We start from the raw sequence: 25,784 nt of genomic DNA, 5'->3' as shown, positions 1-25,784 counted from the left end.
CCGAGGGCACATGGAGCGATGGGTCAGAGCGCGGACAGATTGCAGCCTTTACCGGGTCGAACTGCACGGCTCAAGGGAGGAGGAGGAGGGGGGGGCGGAGAAAGGGGAGGAAGGAGAGGGTGGAGGGAGGGGGGGAGGAAGGAGAGGGTGGAGGGAGGGGGGGGAGGAAGGAGAGGGTGGAGGGAGGGGGGGAGGAAGGAGAGGGTGGAGGGAGGGGGGGAGGAAGGAGGAAGGGGGAGGGTGGAAGAGGAGGGGGGAGGGTGGAAGAGGAGGGGGGAGGGAGGAAGAGGAGGGGGGAGGGAGGAAGAGGAGGGGGGAGGGAGGAAGAGGAGGGGGGAGGGAGGAAGAGGAGGGGGGAGGGAGGAAGAGGAGGGGGGAGGGAGGAAGAGGAGGGGGGAGGGAGGAAGAGGAGGGGGGAGGGAGGAAGAGGAGGGGGGAGGGAGGAAGAGGAGGGGGGAGGGAGGAAGAGAGGAAGAGGAGGGGGGAGGGAGGAAGAGGAGGGGGGAGGGAGGAACCGGCACCTGGCCGGGTGCAGGCTCCCAGCTCCACGGGTTGAGTCGAGCAAGGGAGAGCGCCCGGATCTGCGGCTGAGGGACAAGCCTCGGACCCGAGTCTGGTCTCCAGCCGCTTCCTCCAGCGCCCGACCCCCTCTCACCTCTGCGGCGACCGACCAGATGGGAGCGCGATGCTGCCTGCACCGCCTTATATAGGGAGCGGCCGGCAACCGGCGATGCCACTGCAGGGAAGAGGGGGGGGTGGGGAAGGGAGATGGTAACATCGACTCAGAATCCACGGGCGGCGGCAATATAACCTGTTCCCGCGATTAAATACGTCTGTTCCCATTTTCCCGACAGGACCAAATGACGATTGTGATTTGTTTGGGGGGCCGACGCTTCCCTCTCTCTTGCCCCTACCCCCTCATTTCTCGGTGGGAGCCTCCCGAACGCCCTCTGATCCGGAAGTGCACACACCGTTCCCACGCACGCGCTTCCTCGCCATGGCGGACGGAGCCAAGCGGCGGCCCGAGGGCTCCGCGAGCGAGGAGGCGAAGCGGCGTCGGAACCTGCAGCGGGTGCAGGTCGTGGGCGAGCGGCCGGAGGTTGAGCGGCGGTTGGAGGAGTTGGTGTTTGGCGGCGAGGACGCGCTGCTGGAGCGGCTGCAGGTGAGGGCCCGAGACGGTGTCCGGGGGCCAAGGGGGGGGGGTCCATGCCTGAGAGGGCCGAGTCCATGCCTGAGAGGGCCGAGGCGGGGGTCCATGCCTGAGAGGGCCGAGGCGGGGGTCAATGCCTGAGAGGGCCGGGGGGGGGGTCCATGCCTGAGAGGGCTGGAAGGGGGGGTCCATGCCTGAGAGGGCCGGGGGGGGGGTCCATGCCTGAGAGGGCCGGGGGGGGGGTCCATGCCTGAGAGGGCTGGAAGGGGGGGGTCCATGCCTGAGAGGGCCGGGGGGGGGTTCCATGCCTGAGAGGGCTGGAAGGGGGGGGTCCATGCCTGAGAGGGCCGGGGGGGGGCCATGCCTGAGAGGGCCGGGGGGGGGGGTTCATGCCTGAGAGGGCCGGGGGGGGGTCCATGCCTGAGAGGGCCGGGGGGTGGGTCCATGCCTGAGAGGGCTGGAAGGGGGGGTCCATGCCTGAGAAGGCCGGGAGCCAGGGATGTGAGACACCAGCAGTGCTGGGGGCCAAGGAGTGGGTGGGGGGTGGTGTGTGTGAGACAGCAGCAGGCTGGGGGCCAATGAAGGGTGCATGTGAGACAGCCTGAGTTTGGTGGGGGGGGGGGGCGGCAGTGCCTGGTGAGGGGACAAATCGGGATGGTGGTGGGGGCAGAGTTTGGTCTGACAGTGGTCTATGATCGGGGTATAGGTAAGTGGGATGAGGGAGAAGAATAGTGCAGTACAGACTAGAAGGGCTGTGCTGTAATGTTCTATAATGGCATTGACTGGCTTGAGTCACTCCTTTGTAACCCCCTTCCCACTCTTTTTTGCTCTCTCAGCCAGCACAGTATGAGGATCGATCACTGTTGGGTGAAGACTCGAGTGACTCTGAATTGGAAAATGAAGCCAAAGGCAGTCTCCCTCCTCGCAAGAAAGCAGCATGGGTGGATGAAGAGGATGGAATGGAGGATCAGTAAGTGGAGCCTCTGGACTGAACAGGCGAGCTGTTCTTGCACACAAGAAATCCTGATGTGGTGCAGCAGCATTGGGGGGTGGGGGGGTCGGTGGGTGGGTGATTGCGTGGGATGGAATTGTTGAAATTTTGGGTTGAGACTCTGCAACAGGCATTTCCTCAGGTCATGTGTGAGATTAAAAAAGAGGAATTGTTGGATTTTCTTGAAAGCATTGGGATTCACAACTCGCCGGGACTGGACGAGATAAACCCCAGGTTCCTATGGGAAGAGAGGAGGAAAGAGATTGCTGGGGCATTGGCAATTATCTTTGTGTCCTCCTTGGCCCAACAGGAGGTGCCAGAGGATTGGAAAATGGGAAATGTAGTCCCCTTGCTTTTTTTAAAAAAAAAGTGGGTAATGGGGAGAATCCAGAGAATTATAGGTGTCTTGCATCAATGGTGGGCAAACTTTTGAAGAAGGCTCTCAAAACAGTTGAGGACCTATCACTCTGCACACAGCATCTTTCAGCTACTCTTGTTGGGAAAGAGATGCATAGTTCCCAAAACCAGAACCATCAGGCTGAAAAGGGGCTTTGGCCTATCTAGTCTGTGTTGAATTATTATTTTGCTTAGTCCTACTTGACCTGCACCGACATGAGATCCTTCCATAGTCCTCCCATCCGTGTACATGACCAAATTTTTCTTAAATCTCAAAACTGAGCTTGCATTTACCAATTCAGATGGCAGGTCGTTCTACCATTCTGAGTGAAGTTCCCCTAATGTTTCCTTTAAGCTTTTCCCCTTTCACCCTTAATCATGTCCTCTAATTTTTTTCTCACCTAACCTCAGTGGATAAAGCCTTCTTGCATTTGCTTTATCCATATGCATCATAATTTTGTACACCTCTATTAAATCTCCCCATATTCTCTGTCCTCCAGGGAATAAAGTCTTAATCTGTTTAACCTTTCCTTGTAACACGGTTCAAGTCCCAGCAACATCCTTGTAAATCTCGTCTCCACTCTTTTAATCTTGTTGATATCCTGCCTGTAGTTCGTAACCAAAATGGCACGCAGTACTCCAAATTTGGCTTCACCAATGTCATGTCCAACTAATGTTAAGTTTGTGGACTGTTGGGTAAATACAGGTACTAAGGATAACTTGTTAAAATGATGTAATTTGAGCAGTAACTGATAAAATGTAGTGGAATTCAGAACTGAGCTTGGGTGATGGCTGTGTGTTGAAGAAGATAAACTTTAGCCACCATATTGTGCTTTTCTCTTCCAAGCTTAGTTAGCTAAATAGTTCACCAAGGCCAGATTATTGATAATTTTTGTTGTTTTCTAGAGTGGAAATGACACATCGATTCCGGAAAAATCTACAGAAAAGTGCGAATGAGAAGACCCTCACTGTAGCAAAGCTGCATCAGAGACTGAAAAATGAGTATGTACAATCTTTCTTGTGCATGGTTTCCAACCCAAACATGGGCTCCCTGCTGACATTTTGTTCAAATGTCATTTGAGGTGGTTTGGTTCTTTGAATGGAGACAGAGGTAAAAGGGAAGCAGTAGGGACAGAGAGAGATGTGGGGCGAGGCGCAGATAACGGAAACTGTTAATGCCATCTGGTTGGAGGGTGCCCAGGTGGAGCGAGGTGTTGTTCCGTTGAGGTAGCCCAGCTGCAGAATGTACCGGTATGCTACTATGCTAGATGGAGATCGTGTACTAAGTGTCCTATAAAATCATGAAGGGAATGATTGAGTGCACAATCATTGTCATGGAGTAAGTTTTCTTTGTCACTTTAAAAATGTAAGCTTTTTGCTGGACTGTGCTTGTAATTGGTGGTGTGGTTATCAGGTACACGTGTGATTGAAGGTTTGAATGTTCCCTCGTGTTACCATGTAGTTATTTACCAAGTGGATGTGTGCACCCAAAGAGGACATCGTTACCACATGCCTCTCAAACTGAGTTAAAGTGAATGTGTCTTCATTTGCAGGTTCCAGAGTGCAATGGGTGGAATACCATCCTGGGCAGAGAGGAAGGATAAAAAGAAGAAAAAGGACAAGAAGGACTCATCGGAAGGTAGCACGTTGCAATTTGGGCTCTGACCATTTTTAACCTTTCATAATATATACTTTGGAATGTGTCCATGCGAAGCTACAGTACGAACACCAGAATGAACCAGCTGGTGGTTGGGTATAAAAACCAGTCCTGGAAAACTGGGACATGGAGTATATGTGCTTGTTGGTAGTTCCTGTAAACCGGGACATGGAGTATATGTGCATGTTGAAAGTCCCTGAAAACAGGGATGTGGAGTCCAAAGGATTAAATAGAAATAGATTGGACCCTCTCCTGTCTTTGTGGAGCTATTATTTAGAATCTTGCAGCTACAACTGATTGGAGTCTAATTAAAGTGTTTCCATTTTACAGAAACAGCTGTGAGTTAACAAATGAAATATAATCAAAGGGTTTGAAAAGAGTAAGACAGAGATACCAGAACTGAACTATTTGCGAGAATCCAGTTTGAGTTTGCAGCAATTTAATTTAGAATGAATGATATCTGGGAATATGTTATAAATTGTAGTTTAATTGAAGGATTGCAGGTAGTGGTAACGTGCAGAAAATATTCTGGGAGTGACAAACTTTATGGAGGGATTCAGGGTAGTTTGTAAAATTCAACACCCTATATTTGGCCAAAAAACCTAGAATTTTCCATATCCCGTTGCCTCGAGCGTGGACTTGCGCATTGGCCCCAACTGCCTGCTGATCAGAATTCCTGACGTGTCCGATGACACAAATACTTACCCCGGTCCCAACTTCCCCGGGGTAAGGCGTGTGCTTTGATGAGCACCCTCTATTATTACTTTAATTCATCGTGTTTTTGTTCTTTATTCATTTAGAGATTATTTGGGCCTGCTCCTTGTATGGTATTTTGGATTCCAGTGTGAATTTCAGCCCCTCAAAAGTAGTATCCATGTAATAGTCAACACAAATTTAACATTGAAAATGGTCTACAAAATTTGACTTTTACACAAGTATATATGGTATGTAGATTAGCAGATGCCTGGGAGTAAGTTACATGCTAGAATTTAATCAAAAGGTTTGCATGTTTTATTTCAGGTGGGAGTTTTTTGGAGATGTCATGGGTCTTTGGATCTAGAATATTAAATGCTTTGGAGTGAATCATGTAATGGGATCTAATTGAGAATTTAGTTTTGGATCTTGTATTACAACCGTGAAGCTCGATGAGAGCATTAGAGTTCAGGCTTCTTAAATCGGTGCTTTCAATATTTTCAGATGGGTTCTTTGTATTTTGTAATGTACTCAATTAATTATTTTCTTTCATGTGTTATATTAGAAAGCGATAATGATGATGAGGACTTGTTGCGAAAAACGGGCAATTTTGTATCCACCTCTGCTGCCCTTCCCAAAGGTCTTTTACAGGTGAGGTTGCATGGACCAGGTCTATCTGCTTGAGGAGGGATAGATTTGTAATATTTGTATCAGGTTGATTTCAGAGATGAGTGGGTAAGCCTATGAGGAGAGATTGAAATTTAGATGAATGAGGGGATCTTATAGGAGCATAAAATTATGAAAGATAAAGATAAGATAAAGGTAGGCAAGTTATTCCCATAAGCAGGGGGTACTAGAATTAGGGGACATAACCTCAAGATTCAGGGGAGTTGATTTAGGACCACCCAGTGGGTGGTGAATCTATGGAATTTGCTGCCCATTGAAGCAGTGGAGGTGACCTCAGCTATAACTATATCTAAGACAAATTTGGATAGATTTTCACAAAATAGAGGGATATGGGGAAAAAGCAGGCTGGTGGAGATAATCCTATCATTAGATCAACCATGATCTCATTGAAAGGTGCAGCTGGCTCAACAGGCCAGATGGCTTACTCCTGCTTTCTTATGTTCTTATTTGAGGGACTGAAGCTAATTTGAGGTCATGATCCAGTTCTTGCTTACTGCTGGCTTCCACTCTTCAGCTACTGAACTTTATCTCAGCTGGGCAGGTACCAGGATGTTGGCAGGATTTATCCTCTTACTGATGGAATTGATTGAGGCTTACCTAATCTTGTCATTGCTGAAGCTAATACTTGGAGTATGGCCATCCGGGGAAATGTTGATGCGCATGTAGAACAGTGCGGGACTTGTGTGCCTGGCAGAGTATGGTGAAGTGCTGGGCACATTGTAGAGAAGGCAAAAGTGCACAGTGACACCAATGTCAAGTAACACTGATTTGCTGCTTTACAGTTGGTGGAGTTGTTTGCAATATTCTCTTACCTTGACATCTTGCTTTTAATGGGGATGCCATTGCCACATTATAAACATGGTGTGATCATTGTACCTGTTTGGTCACTTTTATAAGAACTCCAGTTAATTCCACTCATTTGTGCTTTTTCCACGTCCTTTTTTCCCTCCCTTTTCCAATCCTCCCTTAAAAATTCCTACTTGGCATCATTTCAGATAGAGTGCTCCTGGTTGTCACTTGCTATGCGTTTTTATTTTAAAAAAATTGTCACGTGAAAGAGTAAGTAGCCGGAGTTTATTGTCGTCTTCTGCCTAAGGTGGGAAGTGTCCCTTGCTGAAGGGGCTGCTCCCAACCTATTAGCAGCACTGAAAGTGCGTGAGAGCAGCCTTTTCATGTTCTCCCAGTGGAAAGAACTTTGTCTGGGCTTGTTCACTCTGCAGAGATGTTACTGAGATAAATTATTGCAGCATGTAGGGAATTTTGTCCTCTACCTTTCCAACGCTACCAAGCCAATTGTGGCTGTCGAGATTCCAAATATCTGGAGGGATCGTTTTGACTTGGGATTTAGGATGTCCGCAGTTCCTGTTTATTCTGGCATAGATTCACTGTGTGGGGGTAAACAATTGAGGGAATAGAAAAGTTAGTTATCCAGTGTAGTTGAATTCACTATGTTCTGATGGATTTTTAGTGTGTGCTTCACTTAATGTAAATTGGCAGACCCTTTTATGTTAATTGTAATGTTTTGGAATAAAGGCTGAAAATGCTAGAAACATTTGGAAGACCCTTCTTCAACTTCTGATATTAATGCTTTCTCCTTTCAGAAACTGCCTGATCTGAATATTTCCATTGTGTTTTTTTTTAAATTTTGTATTTCTAGTGTCTGAAGGATTTTAAATTATTCTTAATTTTTTTTTAGATTTTTTTTCTTCCGTTCTGACATTTTAGTTTAAGTTTAGAATGAATACTAACAATTGCTGGTGAGGCAGGTTCAGAATGCTTTTAGTACAGTGTTTCCTCGGCCTGAGACAGATTAATTTCATATCTAAAGAATAAAGTTCCCCGTTCTCTATCAAATTTGTATGTCCTTGTTATGTCCCCAACGATTGCAAAGGCAATTAAGTTCCTTTTGATGTTTTGCTGCACACATAGCAAGATTCAAGTAGAACAAGTCTAATAAGTAATCCAACAAATTTGCTTATGGTTGCCAGTATTGGCTCTAGAAAGACTGGATGAAGTAATCTTCTGCCATTGGACCAAGGAGGGTAGATCGGTGTGAGTTGATTATTTCTCTCTGCTGTTGGATAGTAAATAGTCTTCCTATCTAATCCCCCCCCCTCCAAAGCTGACTGGGAAACTAATATACTCTGGACTGAGTCCATTACAGTATGAACCAGCAGGTGGTGAGTATAAAACCAGTCCTGGAAAACAGGGACACAGAGTATATGCCCTTGTTAGTAGTCCCTGAAAACAGGGACATAGAATCTTAAGGGTTAACTGAGCTACTGGCATCCTGAAGCAGGCAAAATGAACAATTATATAGCTTCTATTAGAAGATAATTGATTTATGCGAAAGTAGTTACTTTGTTCTGATAGTTTCATTGTTTCTTAAAAGATAAAAAGCTGCACCAATGCCAACAGGACCAGGCCATCACTTTGCAGTTTGACAACAACTCAGTTCCACCCTTTGGCTCAAGTAATACTCACTGCTGGGAAAGACCAAGCCATCTCTCTCTTTCAGGTTTGTTTCCCCAGTCCATTCATGCATTATTTGCCAAATCTATCATTTTGTTCCATGCTCTTTACTCTCTGAGACCATAAGCAGGTTGCAGCAGCCCAGGTGAGTGTGAGAGACTTGCTATTTCCCGTGGTGCAACTGTCGTGAATCAGACTAGAATCTGCTCACGTTCTTGCCCCTTCAGGTTGATGGAAAGACAAACCCCAAAATTCAGAGCATCTGCCTGGAGAACTTTCCCGTGCACAAAGCTCGGTTTAGCACGGATGGTGAGCAGGTTATTGCTACGAGCAGTCGTGGAAAGTTGTTCTACATCTACGACATGATGGCTGGGAAGGTCATTCCTTTCAACAATGTTCGAGGTGAGAATTTTTCATTGTTCTTGCAGTTCAGAGAGTGGCATAAGATACCTCTCGATGACTAATTTCACTTCTGACCTTGAAAGTTGTGGGTTGAAATCCCACCCTCAAGTTGAAGGTCCAGGCCAATGGCTTGGTACAGTACTGAGAGTTTCTTTGCCAGGATACGTCTAGTCTTTTGGATGATGCAACAAAGTGAAGGTTCACTTGCCTTCTCAGATGAATGCAGAAGTGACTTGTGGTATCCTGACCAAACTTTATCCTAAGTCAGCATAACTAAAAATAGATTATCCACTTGTTCTCACTTTGTTGATGTTGGGAGTTTGGTATCTGACTTTATAGAAAACTGCATATTTTTTTTCCTGAAGTGGATGACCTCACATTCTGTTCATCATCCTGTCTGCCACGGCTGAGCCTGTCAATGTTCCCTGCATCCTCTTCACAGCCCATTCTACTATTTACCTTTGTACCATCATATTCCCTCAACCAAATAATTGTGTAGGGCACTGATCTCTCTTCCAGTTCTCCTGTCAGCTAGTCTACACCTGTATATTGCCCAATGTTATGTGCACGTATCCCTTGTATGAAATCTTACCCAAGGGCTTTTGAAAGTCCCAATACACTGCATTGCCCTGTCCTATGTAGTTACTCGACAGATTCGTCAAAAGTGATTTTCATTTCAGAAATACACGTCGACTCTGCCCCATCCTATTTTTTTCAAAGTGCTTTTTGATAACAAGATTCCAGTAGTTTTGCTATTTCTGATATTAGTTTCTAAAGTTTCCTATAATTTTCTCTTGCTCACTTTGTCTGCTCACTTCCAGACTTTGTGGAATTTTAGAAGACAGCAGTCAGTGCATTCACATTCTTCTCAATTCACACTTTTGAACCCTGAGGATTTCGAGTATCAGTTCCATTTTCACTAATAGCATATTGCCGATACTAATTTCTTTGAGTTCCTAGTTTATTCTTAATCTGTAATCTTTATTGTTTACAGAATGTTTTATTTCACAGAGACAGACACAAAATATTTGTTTAATTTCTCCACCATTTCTTTTCTCCAAAATATAGTTTCTTCTGTTTCAAACCATTCCATGTTTTAACCTGTAAAGAGCGCATGTTTTATAAACTGCAATGAGAAGAAGTGAGTGGCGCTGAACTCTGTAACCATGGTACTTCTTTGCCAAGATTATTTTTCTATCTCCCATATCTTCCCAAAACCTTTGCAGAGCAGGAGGATCTGAGGGCAGGTTTTCTCCAGCCTGCCCCTGTGACAAATGAGCATGCTCTAAGTGTGATATAGCTCCTTACCTGGTCTATTTTCCAGAGTGGATGGTCCTGAGGGTCTTTTAAGTGGATTGAATGGAGGGTGATTGTAAAACTTGTTGCCCATTGAGCAGATTTGATGCTGTGATGGAGTGACTTTGTTCCATCAGTGTGGTGTTGCCACAAAAAGCTTTCCTGTTTCGCAGCACTGAACTACTGCATTTATGTAACTACAGGTCCAGATGGGTCACCATGTCGGTGTTTCTTTTTTTTTGCCTGGCGTGTGCTGTTACTGAAGCTGTTTGGGATTTGGATTTGTAGGGTTGCAGGAACAGAATGTCAATAAGTTTCAAGTCTCCCCAGATGGCTCGTTTCTTATGTTCATTGGCACCGCTGGATACCTGCATCTTCTCACCATGAAGGTAAGTTATCAGGAATCAATTCATGCCCTTTTGGGTTCATGTAAATTGCTCTCCAATAGGAATCACTGTGGTGGTGTCATTTAAATCACCAATTTCTATCCACACCATGGTCCAGGTATTTGGAAGAGTGTATTTTGTTTTGCTCTCTCTGTGAATTTTAGAGTTCTGATGTGGTTTGACTTTTGGTGTCAATTTTAGAGTAAAACTGGTGAATATACAAGAACGGTGAGATATTGCTGCATAGCTGGTGCAGGCGTGTGCTCCCAACAACCAGGAGGCTCTCATTATTGAAGGAGAGTTTATTCTATCTCAGCATGGCTGCCTTGGTTCCCTGGGTTTGTAACTTTGTCCCGATGATGACAAGTTTTCCTTCTTGCCCTGTGTGCATATTTGGGCCCTGGGCATTTCACAGTTCACCCTTCAAGCAAATGGCAATGGGTGTCTGATGACGGTGAGCAATGGTTTTGATACTTCCCGAGGTTAAGGACTTTGGATTCTGTTTTCCTCACTCGCCATCTGCCACCTGTCCAGGCTTTGCTTATGCCAAGAAACATAAGCAGGAGTTCAATTCCCAGCTTTGTCCTGAAGGCAAGTGTGACATCTGGGACTTGGCTCATAGAGCCCAAGTCTTGCAGATCCATGTCATTCCAGCTTTCCGGGTGAATCTCCACGCTACATCACAGTGCACCATGTATGTCGTTGTATTGGACGATCCTTGAAACTTAACATTTTCACCTTAAAATCTTAAAATCGGGGGTTGTCCTATACACTGGGTCTAAAATCTGAACCTTGATGACAAAGTCTAACACCGTCGTCATCCTCCTGCTGGCTCCATTGCAATCTTGCGTATGTCCTGTTAGTTATTTGCGAAGTCTCAGTGCTCCTCCGCAGGGTCCATGCACCCGAACCAACTGCCGTCGGCTCTGTGCAGGCTTTAAACGACCTGTTACAGGAACCAACAGTGGTTTATTTTAAAATTTAAACCACAATATTAATATTGTAATTTGCTTTTAACAGCATTCACTGGTCAGTGGTAAGTGCTAGTTTTTGTGGGGGTTTCAAAGGATATTGCTCAAAATCGACATTTCAAGTGGAAATTTCAGGGTCGTCCTCTACTCTGAGGACAAATGGCATATACAGTATGTTGCTGTGCTGCTTGGAACTGGGCAGGTAAATGCCAAGAAATGTGTCCTAAGTGACCTCAAGTAAGCCTCGGGTTATTTGGTGCCAGGGCATCACAGTTCTTTCTCTGTCACACTGCACATCCTTTAAATGATAGGACCCAGTGACCATCAAATGAGAATGAGAAACTGCAGTGGCGGAAAACTGAAATAAAAACCGATAACGTTGGCCAGGATCTGTGGAGAGAGATTTGTCAGAACTTCTTGCCCAGCTGGACTCCTGACAGAGCCAATAGGTCGAGATGATTGTCACGCTTTCCTGTGTGGTTTTACTCCCTGGTTGCTATAGGTTTGGGTCAAGGATGGTGATATTTTCCAGCAGGTTAATGGTATTGGGTTTTTTTTCCCAACTCATGGACCACAGCCTTTTCATCCTAAGGAACTGCATGTTCGGCCACCGAGTTCATCACTGCCAGGAACATCTAACTCTGTCTCTTTCTCTTACAGACCAAGGAGTTGGTGGGTAATATGAAAATCAATGGCCAGGCAATTGGAGCTACATTCTCTCCTGATGGCAGCATGGTGTATGTGAACTCTGGTGAGCAGTGACTAGAAGGGACTGAATGAGCTTGGCGGGGATTGGGTTAGGGCTGGGAAGAGTGATGGGACGAGAAATTCTGGATGAGCTGAGTCGTAATTATTTATTTACAGCAAATAATTATTGTAATTTATCCATTTATTGATGAGGTGATTGTAGACAAAAGATTTTTTAATGTTAAAAGTGACCTTGATCCTGTGAACATCGTGGATGCAGAATCTTTCTGGATCCTCATTGCCCTTGGTAGTCACAGCTCACAGGGGTAACCATTGTGAACCATGGTAGAGCTTTGTACTTAACAGAATATCTGAGCAGGTTTGAGGGGCCAAGATGGTATAACATGAGTGTTACAGTGGACCTGTTTATGACTGGTAAACTTAGAATGTATTCCTTGAAGACTGCAGAGCTCTGTATGTTTTGAACTGAATACTGCTCTTACTGAGGTAGTCCATCAGCAGTGTTTGCAGGGTGTGTGGGGAGACTTCCACCCTCTCCCCGGGCGTGTGTGAGGTGGGAGTCTAATCTCAGCAGGTGCAGGCTGGGTGGGTCGCGTGCTGTTGATTTGTATACAGTGCTGTGGCTAACTGCCTGATGTGTTCTCGCATTGTTCCAGATGATGGACAAGTGTATGTTTGGGATGTGAAGAGCAGGCGGTGTGTGAACAGGTTCACAGACGAAGGCTGCCTGAGGGGGACGTGCATTTCTGTCTCTCACAATGGGCAGTATGTTGCCTGCGGGTAGGTAAACGCTGGTGCTCCATATCGTTCCTCTGCAGGTGAAGTTTTTTTTTTTTTTTTAAATTTTTTATTTTTCACACCATAAATCACAATAGCCATGATATACACTTTTTCTTTTCCACACATTTACAGTGACTTTTTCTCCCTCCCCCCTCCCTCCTCCCAAGCCACCCCCCCATCCCCCCCCTCTCATCCATTTTAGTTATACAATCTAGGTTGCATTAATTCAGTTAACAAAAATACACCAGAAATTCTACTGAGTCCATTCTTTTCTTTTCTTCTCCTTCCATCAACTTAGGTAATGTTTGTTCCCGGTAGGTTTTCGCTATTGTATTTAATGTAAGGCTCCCATACTTGTTCGAATATTTCAATATTATTTCTTAAACTATATGTTATTTTTTCTAATGGAATACATTTATTCATTTCTATATACCATTGTTGTATTTTCAAATTATCTTCCAATTTCCAGGTTGACATAATACATTTTTTTGCTACAGCTAGGGCTATCTTAACAAATCTTTTTTGTGCATCCTCCAAGTCAATTCCAAATTCTTTATTTTTTATGTTACTTAGGAGAAAGATCTCTGGATTCTTTGGTATATTGTTTTCTGTTATTTTATTTAATATCTGATTGAGATCATCCCAAAATTTTTGTACTCTCTCACATGTCCAGATTGCATGAATTGTTGTTCCCCTTTCTTTTTTACATCGAAAACATCTATCAGATACTGTTGGGTCCCATTTATTTAACTTTTGCGGTGTAATGTATAGTCTGTGTAACCAATTATATTGTATCATACGCAGCCTCGTATTTATTGTATTTCTCATCGTTCCAGAGCATAACTTCTCCCATGTTTCCTTTTTTATCTTTATATTTAAATCTTGTTCCCATTTTTGTTTAGTTTTACCATTTGTTTCCTCATTTTCCTTTTCTTGCAGTTTAATATACATATTTTTTATAAATCTTTTGATTAACATTGTATCTGTAATCACATATTCAAGGTTACTTCCCTCTGGTAAACTCAAGTTGCTTCCTAATTTATCTTTCAAGTAGGATCTCAGTTGGTAATATGCCAGCGCTGTATCTCCCGTTATATTGTACTTATCTCTCATTTGTTCAAAGGATAAGAATCTACTTCCTGAAAAACAATTTTCTATTCTTTTAATCCCTTTTTTTTCCCATTTTCTAAAGGCAAGGTTGTCTATTGTAAAAGGGAGTAGCTTATTTTGCGTCAATATTAGTTTTGGTATTTGGTAATTTATTTTATTTCTTTCTACATGAATCTTCTTCCATATATTGAGGAGATGGTGTAATACTGGAGAAGTTCTATGTTGTACCAATTTTTCGTCCCATTTATATAATATGTGTTCAGGTATCTTTTCCCCTATTTTATCTAATTCTAGTCTCGTCCAGTCTGGTTTTTCCCTTGTTTGATAAAAATCTGATAGGTACCTTAATTGTGCGGCTCTATAATAATTTTTGAAGTTTGGCAATTGTAAGCCTCCTTGTTTATACCATTCTGTTAATTTGTCTAGTGCTATCCTCGGTTTCCCCCCTCTCCATAAAAATCTCCTTATTATTTTCTTTAACTCTTTGAAGAATTTTTCTGTCAGTTGTATTGGCAATGCCTGAAATAAGTATAGTATCCTTGGAAAAATGTTCATTTTAATACAGTTTATCCTTCCTATCAGTGTTAGTGGTAGCTCTTTCCAATGCTCTAAATCGTCCTGTAATTTTTTCATTAGTGGATTGTAATTGAGTTTATATAATTGGCCTAGATTTTTGTTTATTTGCACACCTAGGTATCTTATTGCCTGCGTTTGCCATCTGAATGGGGATTCCTCCTTAAATTTTGAGAAATCCGCGTTATTCATAGGCATTGCTTCACTTTTATTTACGTTTATCTTGTATCCCGACACTTCTCCATATTCCTTCAATTTCTTATATAGTTCTTTTATTGATAGTTCTGGTTCTGTTAAGTACACTATCACATCATCCGCAAACAGACTGATTTTATATTCCCTGTCTTTTATTTTTATTCCTTTTATATTATTATCTCTTCTTATCGATTCTGCTAGTGGTTCTATAGCTAGCGCAAACAATAATGGTGATAGTGGGCATCCCTGCCGCGTTGACCTGCTTAAGTTAAATTGCTTTGATACATGTCCATTTACTGTCACTTTCGCTAACGGTCCCTTATATAATGCTTTAATCCAATTAATATACTTCTCCGGTAAACTGAATTTTTGCAATACTTTGAACAAGTAATTCCATTCTACTCTGTCGAAGGCCTTCTCTGCGTCTAAAGCAACTGCTACTGCCGGTGCTTTATTTCCTTCTACTGCATGAATTAAGTTAATAAATTTACAAATATTGTCTGTTGTGCGTCTTTTTTTGATAAATCCAGTTTGGTCTAAATTTACCATTTTCGGTACCTGTTCTGCTAATCTGTTCGCTAATAGTTTAGCTATTATCTTATAATCTGTGTTTAGCAGAGATATTGGTCTATATGACGCTGGTGAGAGTGGATCTTTCCCTTGTTTTAGTATCACTGTAATTATTGCTGTTTTACATGAATCTGGTAAGTTTTGTGTCTCATCAATCTGGTTGATTACATCCAGGAGGGGCGGTATTATTAGGTCTTTAAATGTTTTGTAGAATTCTATTGGGAGTCCATCCTCTCCTGGTGTCTTATTATTTGGTAAATTTTTTATTATCTCTTGTATTTCTACTGTTCCAAATGGTTCTGTTAATTTATTTTGTTCCTCTATTTGTAGTTTTGGTAGTTCAATTTTAGTCAAAAATTCATCTATTTTCCCTTCTTTCCCTTCGTTTTCGGTTCGGTATAATTGTTCATAGAATTCTCTGAAGTTTTCCTTAATTTCTTTTGGATTATATGTAATTTGTTTGTCTTTTTTCCTTGTTGCCAATACCATTTTCTTAGTTTGCTCTGTCTTAAGCTGCCATGCTAGGATTTTGTGTGTTTTTTCCCCTAGTTCATAATATTTCTGTTTTGTCTTCATTATATTCTTCTCCACCTTATATGTTTGTAATGTTTCATATTTTATTTTTTTATCCGCCAATTCTCTTCTTTTGGTTGTATCTTCCTTTATTGCTAATTTTTTTTCTATGTTTATTATTTCCCTTTCCAACTGCTCTGTTTCCTGATTATAGTCCTTCTTCATCTTGGTTGCATAACTTATTATTTGCCCTCTAATGAATGCTTTCATTGCGTCCCATAGTATAAACTTATCTTCCACTGATTCCGTATTTACTTCAAAGTACATTTTTAATTGTTTTTCAATAAATTCTCTAAAATCCTGTCTTTTAAGTAGCATGGGGTTTAATCTCCATCTATACATTCTTGGAGGGATGTCTTCTAGCTCTATTGCCAATAACAGGGGTGAGTGGTCCGATAATAGTCTAGCTTTATATTCCGTTTTCCTAACTCTCCCTTGTATGTGGGCTGATAACAGGAATAGGTCTATCCTTGAGTATGTTTTATGTCTAGTCGAGTAGTATGAGTATTCCTTTTCTTTTGGGTTTTGTTTCCTCCATATGTCCACAAGTTTCATTTCTTGCATTGATTTAATTATAAATTTGGTTACTTTGTTCTTCCTGTTAATTTTTTTCCCCGTTTTATCCATATTTGGATCCAAATTCAGATTGAAATCCCCTCCTATTAGTATGTTCCCTTGCGTATTAGCTACCTTCAAAAAGATATCTTGCATAAACTTTTGATCTTCTTCGTTAGGTGAATATATATTAAGTAGATTCCAAAGCTCTGAATATATCTGACATTTTATCATAACATATCTCCCTGCTGGATCTATTATTTCCTCTTCTATTTTAAATGGCACATTTTTGCTAATTAATATAGCCACTCCTCTTGCTTTTGAATTATACGATGCTGCTGTTACATGTCCTACCCAATCTCTCTTTAATTTCTTGTGCTCCAATTCAGTTAAATGTGTTTCTTGGACAAATGCTATATCTATTTTTTCCTTTTTCAGTAAATTTAGTAGTTTCTTCCTTTTAATTTGGTTATGTATTCCATTAATATTTAGAGTCATATAGTTCAGCGTAGCCATTTTATATTTTGTTTATCTTCTCTTTCCGTTTTTCCATCATTACCTTTCCTCCTTTTCCATTTCTGTTTTCTTATTTTCAACTCTTTACCAGACAACATTCCTACAACATCCAACATTTTCCTTATTCTCCTATTTCTATCTTCTTTATCCCCAATCTCCCCTTCCCCTCCTGAGTTGCCCTTTATCCCTTGTCGGACAACCACATCTCCCCTCTCCATTTGGATTTGCGAATCCACTCGCAAGCGTCAACTGATTTTGCAGTGACCGCTCTTTTCCCCCCACCCAGCCCCCCCCAGAAAAGATTTCGTTTTTTATATGTCACAAAGGTCACTCTTTTAGTTCCCTCCTTATTCTCTCTATTCCATTACCTTCCCTTATTAATTCTTGTCTATACTCTCTATGTTTTCCTCTAATTACAGATACTTTCACATATGCCCATTGTCTCTATTCACTCTTATACCTCTTTACCCGCATAAATATCAATCGTGGTCATTTTTACCCTCCTTACCCGTCTTCATCCCTCAGTCTATTTTTGTCTTTACCCACATACAAATCAATCGTGATAATTTTTGCTCTCATTACCTGTCTTCATCCCTCAGTCTATTTTTGTAATTGTTCTGCAAATTTTCGTGCTTCTTCTGGATCCGAGAATAGTCTGTTTTGTTGTCCTGGAATAAATATTTTCAATACCGCAGGATGCTTCAGTGTAAATTTATATCCTTTCTTCCATAAAATCGCTTTTGCTGCATTGAACTCTTTTCTCTTCTTTAGGAGTTCAAAGCTTATATCTGGATAAATGAAGATTTTTTGCCCTTTATACTCCAGTGGTTTGTTGCCCTCTCTTACTTTTTCCATTGTCTTCTCCAGTACCTTTTCTCTTGTAGTATATCTTAGGAATTTTACTACAATAGATCTTGGTTTTTGTTGTGGTTGTGGTTTAGGGGCCAATGCTCTATGTGCCCTTTCTATTTCCATTTCTTGCTGTAGTTCTGGACATCCTAGGGCCTTAGGGATCCATTCTTTTATAAACTCCCTCATATTCTTGCCTTCTACATCTTCCTTAAGGCCCACTATCTTTATGTTATTTCTTCTGTTATAATTTTCCATTATATCTATTTTTTGGGCTAGTAATTCTTGTGTCTCTTTAGTTTTTTTATTAGATTCCGCCAATTTCTTTTTTAAGTCTTCTACCTCCATTTCTGCTGCTATTGCCCGTTCTTCCATCTTGTCCATTTTTTTCCCCATTTCTGTTAAGGTCATATCCATTTTATTTATTTTCTTTTCTGTGTTGTTTATTCTTCTTCTTAAATCATTGAATTCCTGTGTTTGCCATTCTTCAAATGACTCCATGTATCCTCTAACAAGAGCAAGTACCTCCTTTACCTTGCCTTTCTTTTCTTCTTCTATTTCCCTGTACTCTTCCTCTTCTTCTTCCTCTAGGTTGACCATCTGTTGTTTCTTTGCTGCCCTTTCCTCCTCTTCTTTCTTGTTTCCATTGTCTTCTGTGGTCTCTTCTTGCTGCAGGTGTTCTGCAGCTGTCGTTGCCGGCTGTGGCGATCGACTCCCCAGCTGGTCCCCCCTCCCGTCGGTGTGTTTTTTTTCATGCGCATCGCGCATGCGCGAGGAGTCGCGCATGTGCGGTTGCGCACTTTTACTCGGCTCTGTGAGCCATTGTTGTAGTTCTCTTTCTACCGACCTGAGGTAGTGGGGTCTTCTCTCCACAGCGGGCCTCTTCGGACAGGTAAGGCCTTCACCTTTTTCCTCCGTTGTCTTCTCTTCCTCTCTTCTTTCCGTTGATTTTGATTTTTCTCCTTTTGTCTCCATCTTCTTTCCACCTTTATATTCACTTTTCTTTAACTTGTATTTCTGTGCCTTTGTATTTTCTCTTGTTTTTCCCGACTTTTCTGGAGAGGGCTGGAGTTCCCCGTCCGGCCACTACTCCATCACGTGACTCCTCCTCTGCAGGTGAAGCTTGAGGGGAAACTGCTTGTATGTGACTGCTTCAGGTTCATTTTCTGGCGGTTGTACATTCACTTGCCTCAGTTATCCAGAGTTTGGCCAAAGCGCCGGAAGGCATCGAAGCCAAACTTTGGGTGCCAGAGATGGGGCAGGCACAGCGCCCCTAATGTGGGCCTTCGGGTGGAGCAGGGATTTGAGGGCGAGAGTCACAGTCTGACCTGGGCCTCCAGGACAGCATGTGAGGCAGAGAAAGGGGAAGGTGAAGAACTGTCCAATTTAACAAATCCTAATAAAATAAATCCCTTGAGTACAAGAAGTGTAGGGGTATGCTAAAGAGGGAAATCAGGAACATAAAAAGGACCTAGTTAAACATGGGACATGAGATTGAGCTGGTGGACAAGATAAAGGAGAATCCAAAGAGATTCTACAGGCACATTACAAGTGAAAGGGTGGCTAGGGAGAGAATTGGGCCGATTAACGATCAACAGAGACATCTTTGTGTGATGGTGGGTGAGATTTCAATGACTACTTCTCATCAGTCTTTACTGTGTGGGAGATCATGTTAGCTGAGGAAATGAGTGACGAAATGCTGAACCATATCCCCAGAGACTGATGAAATGCATCCTCGTAATTTGTTCCATTTATCTGAAGGATTGCAGCATTGTTCCTAGCTCTGAATTACTGTGACAATTTGTTTTGAATGGTTGCAGTGCTCTTGGGTGTAAGCCTTGGAATACTCAACAAATGTCGCTTTAAGCTGCTTTTAGAGGATTAGAAAAATAAGACGGTAATCCTTCTCTAATCTACGGTGAATCTGTTAAATTGTAGATTTTGCATTCAGTTTTTAGTGTTTTACCCGTGAGAGGATAACAGAACTGCATTCATTGGAGGTGATGGAAAGTTCCCTCTTCTTGGCATTTCACCCCCTGCCTGTACTTATTCCTCCAATTTTTAAAAAATAAACATCACTCCATCCATCCCGGTGTGAATGCTCTTGCTGGTGCATATCAGTGGAGTGCAGCGCATCTCTGAGGGACTGATGTTTGACTGATGAGGACCAGAAGTTGCACAAACACTCCACCAAATTTGAGTTCTCTCATCAAAGTCTTTCCTCTTTGGGAAGCATGCATTTTTATCTATAATAGAGCTGCCTAAATTAATATCATAAAATTTTAGAGGGATTTTGCTTTTATTTAAAAAAAATTAGAATTTGCCCTTCATGTTCTGCGCTCTCCAGATATTGGCATAATTTTTCAAATTAAAACATGAGTTTGATGTGGGGTTACTTCTTTCTGCAGGACCATCCAAGAACTCAGAGCAGCAGCCAAGTAGGCAGTAGGTGGGTCCAGTCTGGCTGCTTCTTTCTCAATTGCCACCGCCGTGTGGGAAATGCCTTACTGTGGCTGAGGACAGGAGCTTGCCGTGTGTGTTACTTGCACATTCTGCCCCCAGGCTGGTGCCCAGTGCTGCAAGATTCTTAGCACTTCCAATGCCTTCCTCCACTGACGTAACTTGAAGTGAATCGATGGTTCTTGCTTTGTGCTGGGATGTATTGAGGGAGGGGATCACTGGGATTGGTTGATGCCTCCATTTTTTCTGTGACTCTTGGTATGTGGGTATTGGATTGGGTATTTTTCTCTCTGGCATTATCCTGATTTATGAAGTGAGTGAAAATTTTGCTCATCGATGCTCATATCCTGTGAAAGCTTGTAAATTAAGTCACTGAGTGTGTAACAATAGTTGTGTTTAAAGTGAATATAAGAGTTCCATTGCTATGTGAACATTTTCTTGACATGCTACACAACAATTGGCTAATTTGCATCTTTGTATCTCAAAGCTCTGACAATTTGGATCACTTTTCCTCGGCAGGTCTAGTTCTGGAGTTGTGAATGTGTACTCACGAAATAGCTGCTTGAATGAAACCAGTCCCAAACCCATCAAAGCCATCATGAACTTGGTTACCTCAGTGTCATCATTGACCTTTAACCCAACCACAGAGATCTTGGCAATTGCTTCGAAAGAAACAAAAGATGCAGTCAAGATGGTGAGTGGGTTTTCTGGATTGTGTATAAGAAAAAGCTGGATTGGTAGTTTGTTCTGAAGTACAGGGATGTGTTCCCTGCCTACCTTATGGGCCACTTCATATCCTCTTCCTTTGGCAATAATCCAGTCTCTGATCTCTCTGTGCAAGAGAATTCCAGGGAGGGTGGAACTCGCTCCCATGAGCAGTAGTTTTTATTTGAAGGAAGCTGAATAAACACGCAAGAGACAAAGACACAGCAAGATGATTGAGACTGCTAGAGAAACTGTATATTTCAGAATCAGAGCTTATTGTCGTGAACATGTCACAAAATTCGTTGTTTTTGTGGCCACAGTGCACACATGATATAAACCATCTTCCAAAATAAATAAAAATAGTGCAAGGAAAAGAAAATCAAAGCAAGGCAGTGTCTGTGGTTCATTGTTCATTCAGGAATCTGATGGAAGAGGGAAAGAAGCAGTCCTTGTGCCGCTGAGTGCTTGCCTTCAGGCTCCTGTACATTTTTTCTGTGGTAGCAGAGTGAAGAGGGCATGGCCTGGTGGTGGGGATTATTTGAGGCTGCTCTCTTACAGCACCATGCCCTTGATGGAGTGAAGACTGGTGCCTGTGATGTCGCAGGCCGAGTTAACAACCCTTTGGAGTTATTTTTCTTATCCTGAGCATTGGTGCCTCAGTTCCAGTGATGAAACCAGACAGAATGCTCTCCACAGTTTACCTGTAGAAGTTTGAGAGTCTTTGGTGATCTACTGAATCTCCTCAAACTCCTCACAAAGTATCAGCTTCCGGCAAACCTTCTTCGTGATTGCATTGAGATGGAAGCCCCAGGCTACATTCTCAGAGATCTTGACACGCACACATTTGTTCTCGACCCCCCTGCACTGCAGACTCCTCGATGAGGACTGGTTCGTTTCCTCCTGAAGTCCACAGTCATCTTGGTTTTGCTAATGTTGAGTGTAAGGTTGTTGTTGTGACACCACTCAATAAGCTGATTCATCTCCCTCTTGTACGCTTCCTCATTGACATCTGTGATTCTGCTGACAATATCTTACGACTTGGGCTTATTGGCCTGCTTTCTTAATTGCTTTATTAGAGATCAGTGTGGTGTTGAGGTCATCAGTGAATGATATTGGAACCAATGAAAGGTGATGAGTTTTCTGATTTCACTGCTGGATCCTCTCAGTGCCTTCCCTGGCTGTCCTTTGGTGGCAGGAAACCAATCTTCCCTCTCACCACTCCAAAAGGAGGGAGATCGGAATGTGACTGTTATCCAAGGCAAGGAGGTGCTGGCGTCCACCAACAGCAGTGCGTTAGTGATTGATCCGTAGAGGAAACATTTCCCCAAATAAGAGACTGAAAGTTTCCAAGAATGACTTCCATGTCAACTCAGCTGGATATCTGAGAGAAAGCAGAGCAGGGACTAGGCTCTTGTTTAATTCATTGGGGTAAGGATGAGGTGCTCAATAAGAATGTGGACTTTTAGTTCAGAAAAGCTGCACTCTAATTGTAGATCCAGAATTATTTTCCATTTTTTTCCTGAATAATTTGTGTTCTTTCCTTGCAGATCCACATCCCATCCTTCACTGCGTTCTCAAACTTCCCGATGTATAGACAGATACGTATTCATTTCACCCAGGACATGGATTTCTCCCCCAGAAGTGGCTTCTTTTCCATTGCCAATAACTTGGGTCGAGCTCTGCTCTACAGGTTTGTGACTCACGGCTCTGCGGGGTGCTGGCCCAGCTTGTTTCTTGGATTGTGTACTGGTATGCTGTTCACCTGACTCGCACCTGAGCTCTAGCACCTGGCCGGATTTATGAGTGGGAAGTTGTCCAGTAGCATGGGCGAGTGAGGGAAGGAGAAGATAAGAAATAGGAGCAGGAGTCGGCCATCCGGCCCATCAAGCCTGCTCTGCCATTCAATGAGGTCATGGCTGATCTGATGACAGACTCATCACCTACCTGTCTTTTCCCCATATTGTTAATTCCCCTACTAGGTAAAAATTCAACCTTCAATAGGCAGCGAATTCCATAGATTGTCCACCCTCTTGGAAAAACAGTTCTTAATCTCCGTGGTAAATCTACTTTCCCGAATCCTGGGTTATGTCCCCTAGTTCTGGTCTCCCCCACCATTGGAAACAACTTCCCTACCTCTATGTTATCTATTACTTTCATAATTTTATATGTTTCTATAAGATCCCCATAATCTTGATTTCAGTGAGTACAAGAGGATGGTTTTGTAGCTACAGTCTGTGGAGGGGATGGAGCCGATGGTGTGAAGCCTGCAGTGATGAGTGATACAGTATTAGTTTTGTAAATCAGTGTTCTTTGATTCCATTCTGTCTGATCTCCGGATGTCCTATAGCACCGATCACAATCGGCCATCTTCAGCAATGAGCAATGTCAGTTTGTCTGCCCCAGCTCTGCTTCCACAGGGAAATTGAAGTGCCAGTTAATGAAGTAGACAAAGACGATGTGGTCAAACAAAAATCATGGCTTTTATTAGCAGAAACTCATGCATATTCAGTTATGTCCAAGGGAAGTGTCCTTAACAGTAGAGATAATGCACAGCCAACGTTAGTACAGCAAGGCTCGCCAGAGGTGGTGGGGGGGGGGAAAGACAGACAGCTTGGCAGACATTCACCACAGTATAATGGGCCGGCTGACAAATGATCCAAATTGACACAGCCACTCCACTCTTGCTGTTTATTCCAACTTTACTGCTAATCTCTTTGTGAATGTTTTCATTAATGTGGGGGGTGGGGGGGGTGGGAGGGGGTGGTTTGCATTGGGCAGTGAGACTCCCCAGAGCTCAGATGGTTTGTAATGTCACCAGCAATGTCTGTTGTAGATTTTCTCTGCTGCAGCAATGAGAAAGATTCCAGTCCACCCTGGCCAGTGATACTGATTTCTGAATTGGTGACTTGTTTCTGGGCCTCTGCTCCCTGATGAACTCGGCTGAGATCTGAGGGCACAGATCACTTGGGTTGCCCGCTGTTCCCTTTGCCTCTTTGTAATCTCACCCGAGCAGTCGAGCTGCAGCAGTTCCTGAATGTTGCTGCTCAACCATGTTGTTTCTTCCAGGGTGAAGCACTATGCAGACTTCTGAACCGTCCCTGGTGAGTCACTGCTCACTTTCATTTGCTGGGCCGTGGCGCATAGCGCGCTGTGGGGTGGAAGGGGCATGCAGCGCGCTGTGGGGCGGAAGGGGCGTGCAGCGCGCTGTGGGGCGGAAGGGGCGTGCAGCGCGCTGTGGGGCGGAAGGGGCGTGCAGCGCGCTGTGGGGCGGAAGGGGCGTGCAGCGCGCTGTGGGGCGGAAGGGGCGTGCAGCGCGCTGTGGGGCGGAAGGGGCGTGCAGCGCGCTGTGGGGCGGAAGGGGCGTGCAGCGCGCTGTGGGGCGGAAGGGGCGTGCAGCGCGCTGTGGGGCGGAAGGGGCGTGCAGCGCGCTGTGGGGCGGAAGGAGTAAAGGATGACAGTTGGCAGGTGCCAGGCAAGGGGAAAATGCTGGAGGAACTCAACTGTTCTCGCACCGTGTCCAGAGGAGGTAAAGATATATAACCAACCTCCATATGTTATAGATGCTCTAGGACCAACTGAGTTCCTGCAGGAGTTCTGTGTTTTTACTACAATCACAGCACCCCAAAAGGGGAGAGAGGTGAGGCTAAAAAGAAAAGGGGTGAGCTGGAGGAAGATGAGTTATGCAGGGTGGGTAAGTAGAGACAAAGCAAGAAGCAGGTTGAATAGAGTAAACTCAGAATAGTCATGGAAAATAGTCAAGATGGGTGTTGGAGAATGAGAATAAAATTGCAGTCACTGTTAAGGGCATGAATAGTTGAAGGCTGAGTATTGGACTGCTGAGGAACCACTTTCTACCTGGATGTACCAAGACACAGGAAGATGAAACAAAACTGAGAGAGAAGGAGATGGTATTGGGACGGTTGGCTGTCCATGAAGTCGTTCACTCGCTAGGCTGCTGAGGGAAGTGGGTGCAGGTTTCAGGAAGACTACTACCTTTCCACACGCAGAATGGAGAGCAAACCTTTGGACAGGAGCAAGTGCTGCTGACACCAGCTTTGGTTTTGATGGTGGGGGGGTGGGGGGGAGGATGGGTTGAAGCTGCTGCCGTTGTCAGCTGGGTGAAGGACTGGGCAGGTTACTGATGCAGGTGGATGTGAGTGTTGCAGGCTACATCTTGCTACCTGCCGAGCTGGTGGAAAAGCCATCCTGACCTTCGAGTGGGGCTCGGATTGGTACAGTTGGGTCAGCATAGCATGAAGTTCTGCTGAAACAATTCAGTGGATCAGTTGGGTGCCCACGTTAGCTCTTACAAAGGTGCTTTCTGGTCAGTCTCAGTTCTGCAAAGTTTTCCCATTGAAAGTTGCACGTGCACTTGAAAATTTCTTGACTTTAATTCTCCTTCTGACTTCAGTGTTTCAGGTTGCGCCTTACTCTCCGTTCACCATGGGGCTTAAATCCGTCTGCTCGACAGACCGCCAAGGACAGACTGCTGTGGAACAGTCCGCATGGCAACAGCATCACTTCAACTCGAACAAGCCTGCTGTTTCTCTGAAGTAATTTGATGGCTGGTGTTTTTGACCTAAAATGGACCTCATTGTAATATAAATAAATGTGCCATGTTTGTGTAGTTGAGTGGTTTAGATTCCAGGCACAGCACTGGCAGTTTTGAAAGTGGCACCTTCTTTCTATCGTCGCTTCTTCAACATATGTCCTCTGTACATGAATAGCAGCTCTGTGGATCTGGACAAAGGCATATTGGACAGGAGGATTCCAAATTTTACTGCACCAAATTAACCATACGGTAGGTGAGTGAGTCAAAACCATAGAACATTACAGCTCAGAAAAAGGCCCTTCGGCTCCTATAGTCTGTGCTAATCCATTTTTCTGCTTAGTCCACACTGACCTACACCCAATCCATCGTCCTCCATGCCCCTCCCATCCAAATATTTCAATGTTAAAATTGATCCCGCAATCACCACTTAAGCTGGCAGCTTGTTCCACACTCCCACCACTTTGTGTGAAGTAGTTCCCCCCCCCCCCCCACCGAAGTTTTCCCCTTTCACCCTTAACCCATGTCCTCTGGTTTGTA

General features: G+C 43.7%; 1 protein-coding gene across 1 annotated transcript; it reads left to right on the top strand.

Annotated features, from left to right (window-relative positions):
- On the top strand, window positions 1-25,322 carry utp18 (UTP18 small subunit processome component). The gene is made up of 15 exons (XM_069929916.1): window positions 1-22; window positions 855-1,162; window positions 1,987-2,120; window positions 3,444-3,539; window positions 4,091-4,176; window positions 5,453-5,538; window positions 7,967-8,092; window positions 8,274-8,448; window positions 10,033-10,133; window positions 11,762-11,852; window positions 12,466-12,589; window positions 20,510-20,684; window positions 22,243-22,385; window positions 23,762-23,796; window positions 25,107-25,322. The coding sequence occupies exons 1-14, from the start codon at window positions 19-21 to the stop codon at window positions 23,784-23,786; spliced, it is 1,674 nt and encodes a 557-aa protein (XP_069786017.1). The 5' UTR covers window positions 1-18; the 3' UTR covers window positions 23,787-23,796; window positions 25,107-25,322.
- The last annotated feature ends 462 nt before the right edge of the window (window positions 25,323-25,784 follow it).

The sequence above is a fragment of the Narcine bancroftii genome, chromosome 3 (genome assembly GCF_036971445.1).
Source record: "Narcine bancroftii isolate sNarBan1 chromosome 3, sNarBan1.hap1, whole genome shotgun sequence".
Taxonomy (NCBI): domain Eukaryota; kingdom Metazoa; phylum Chordata; class Chondrichthyes; order Torpediniformes; family Narcinidae; genus Narcine; species Narcine bancroftii.
This window is presented reverse-complemented; position numbering and strand designations above follow the sequence as displayed.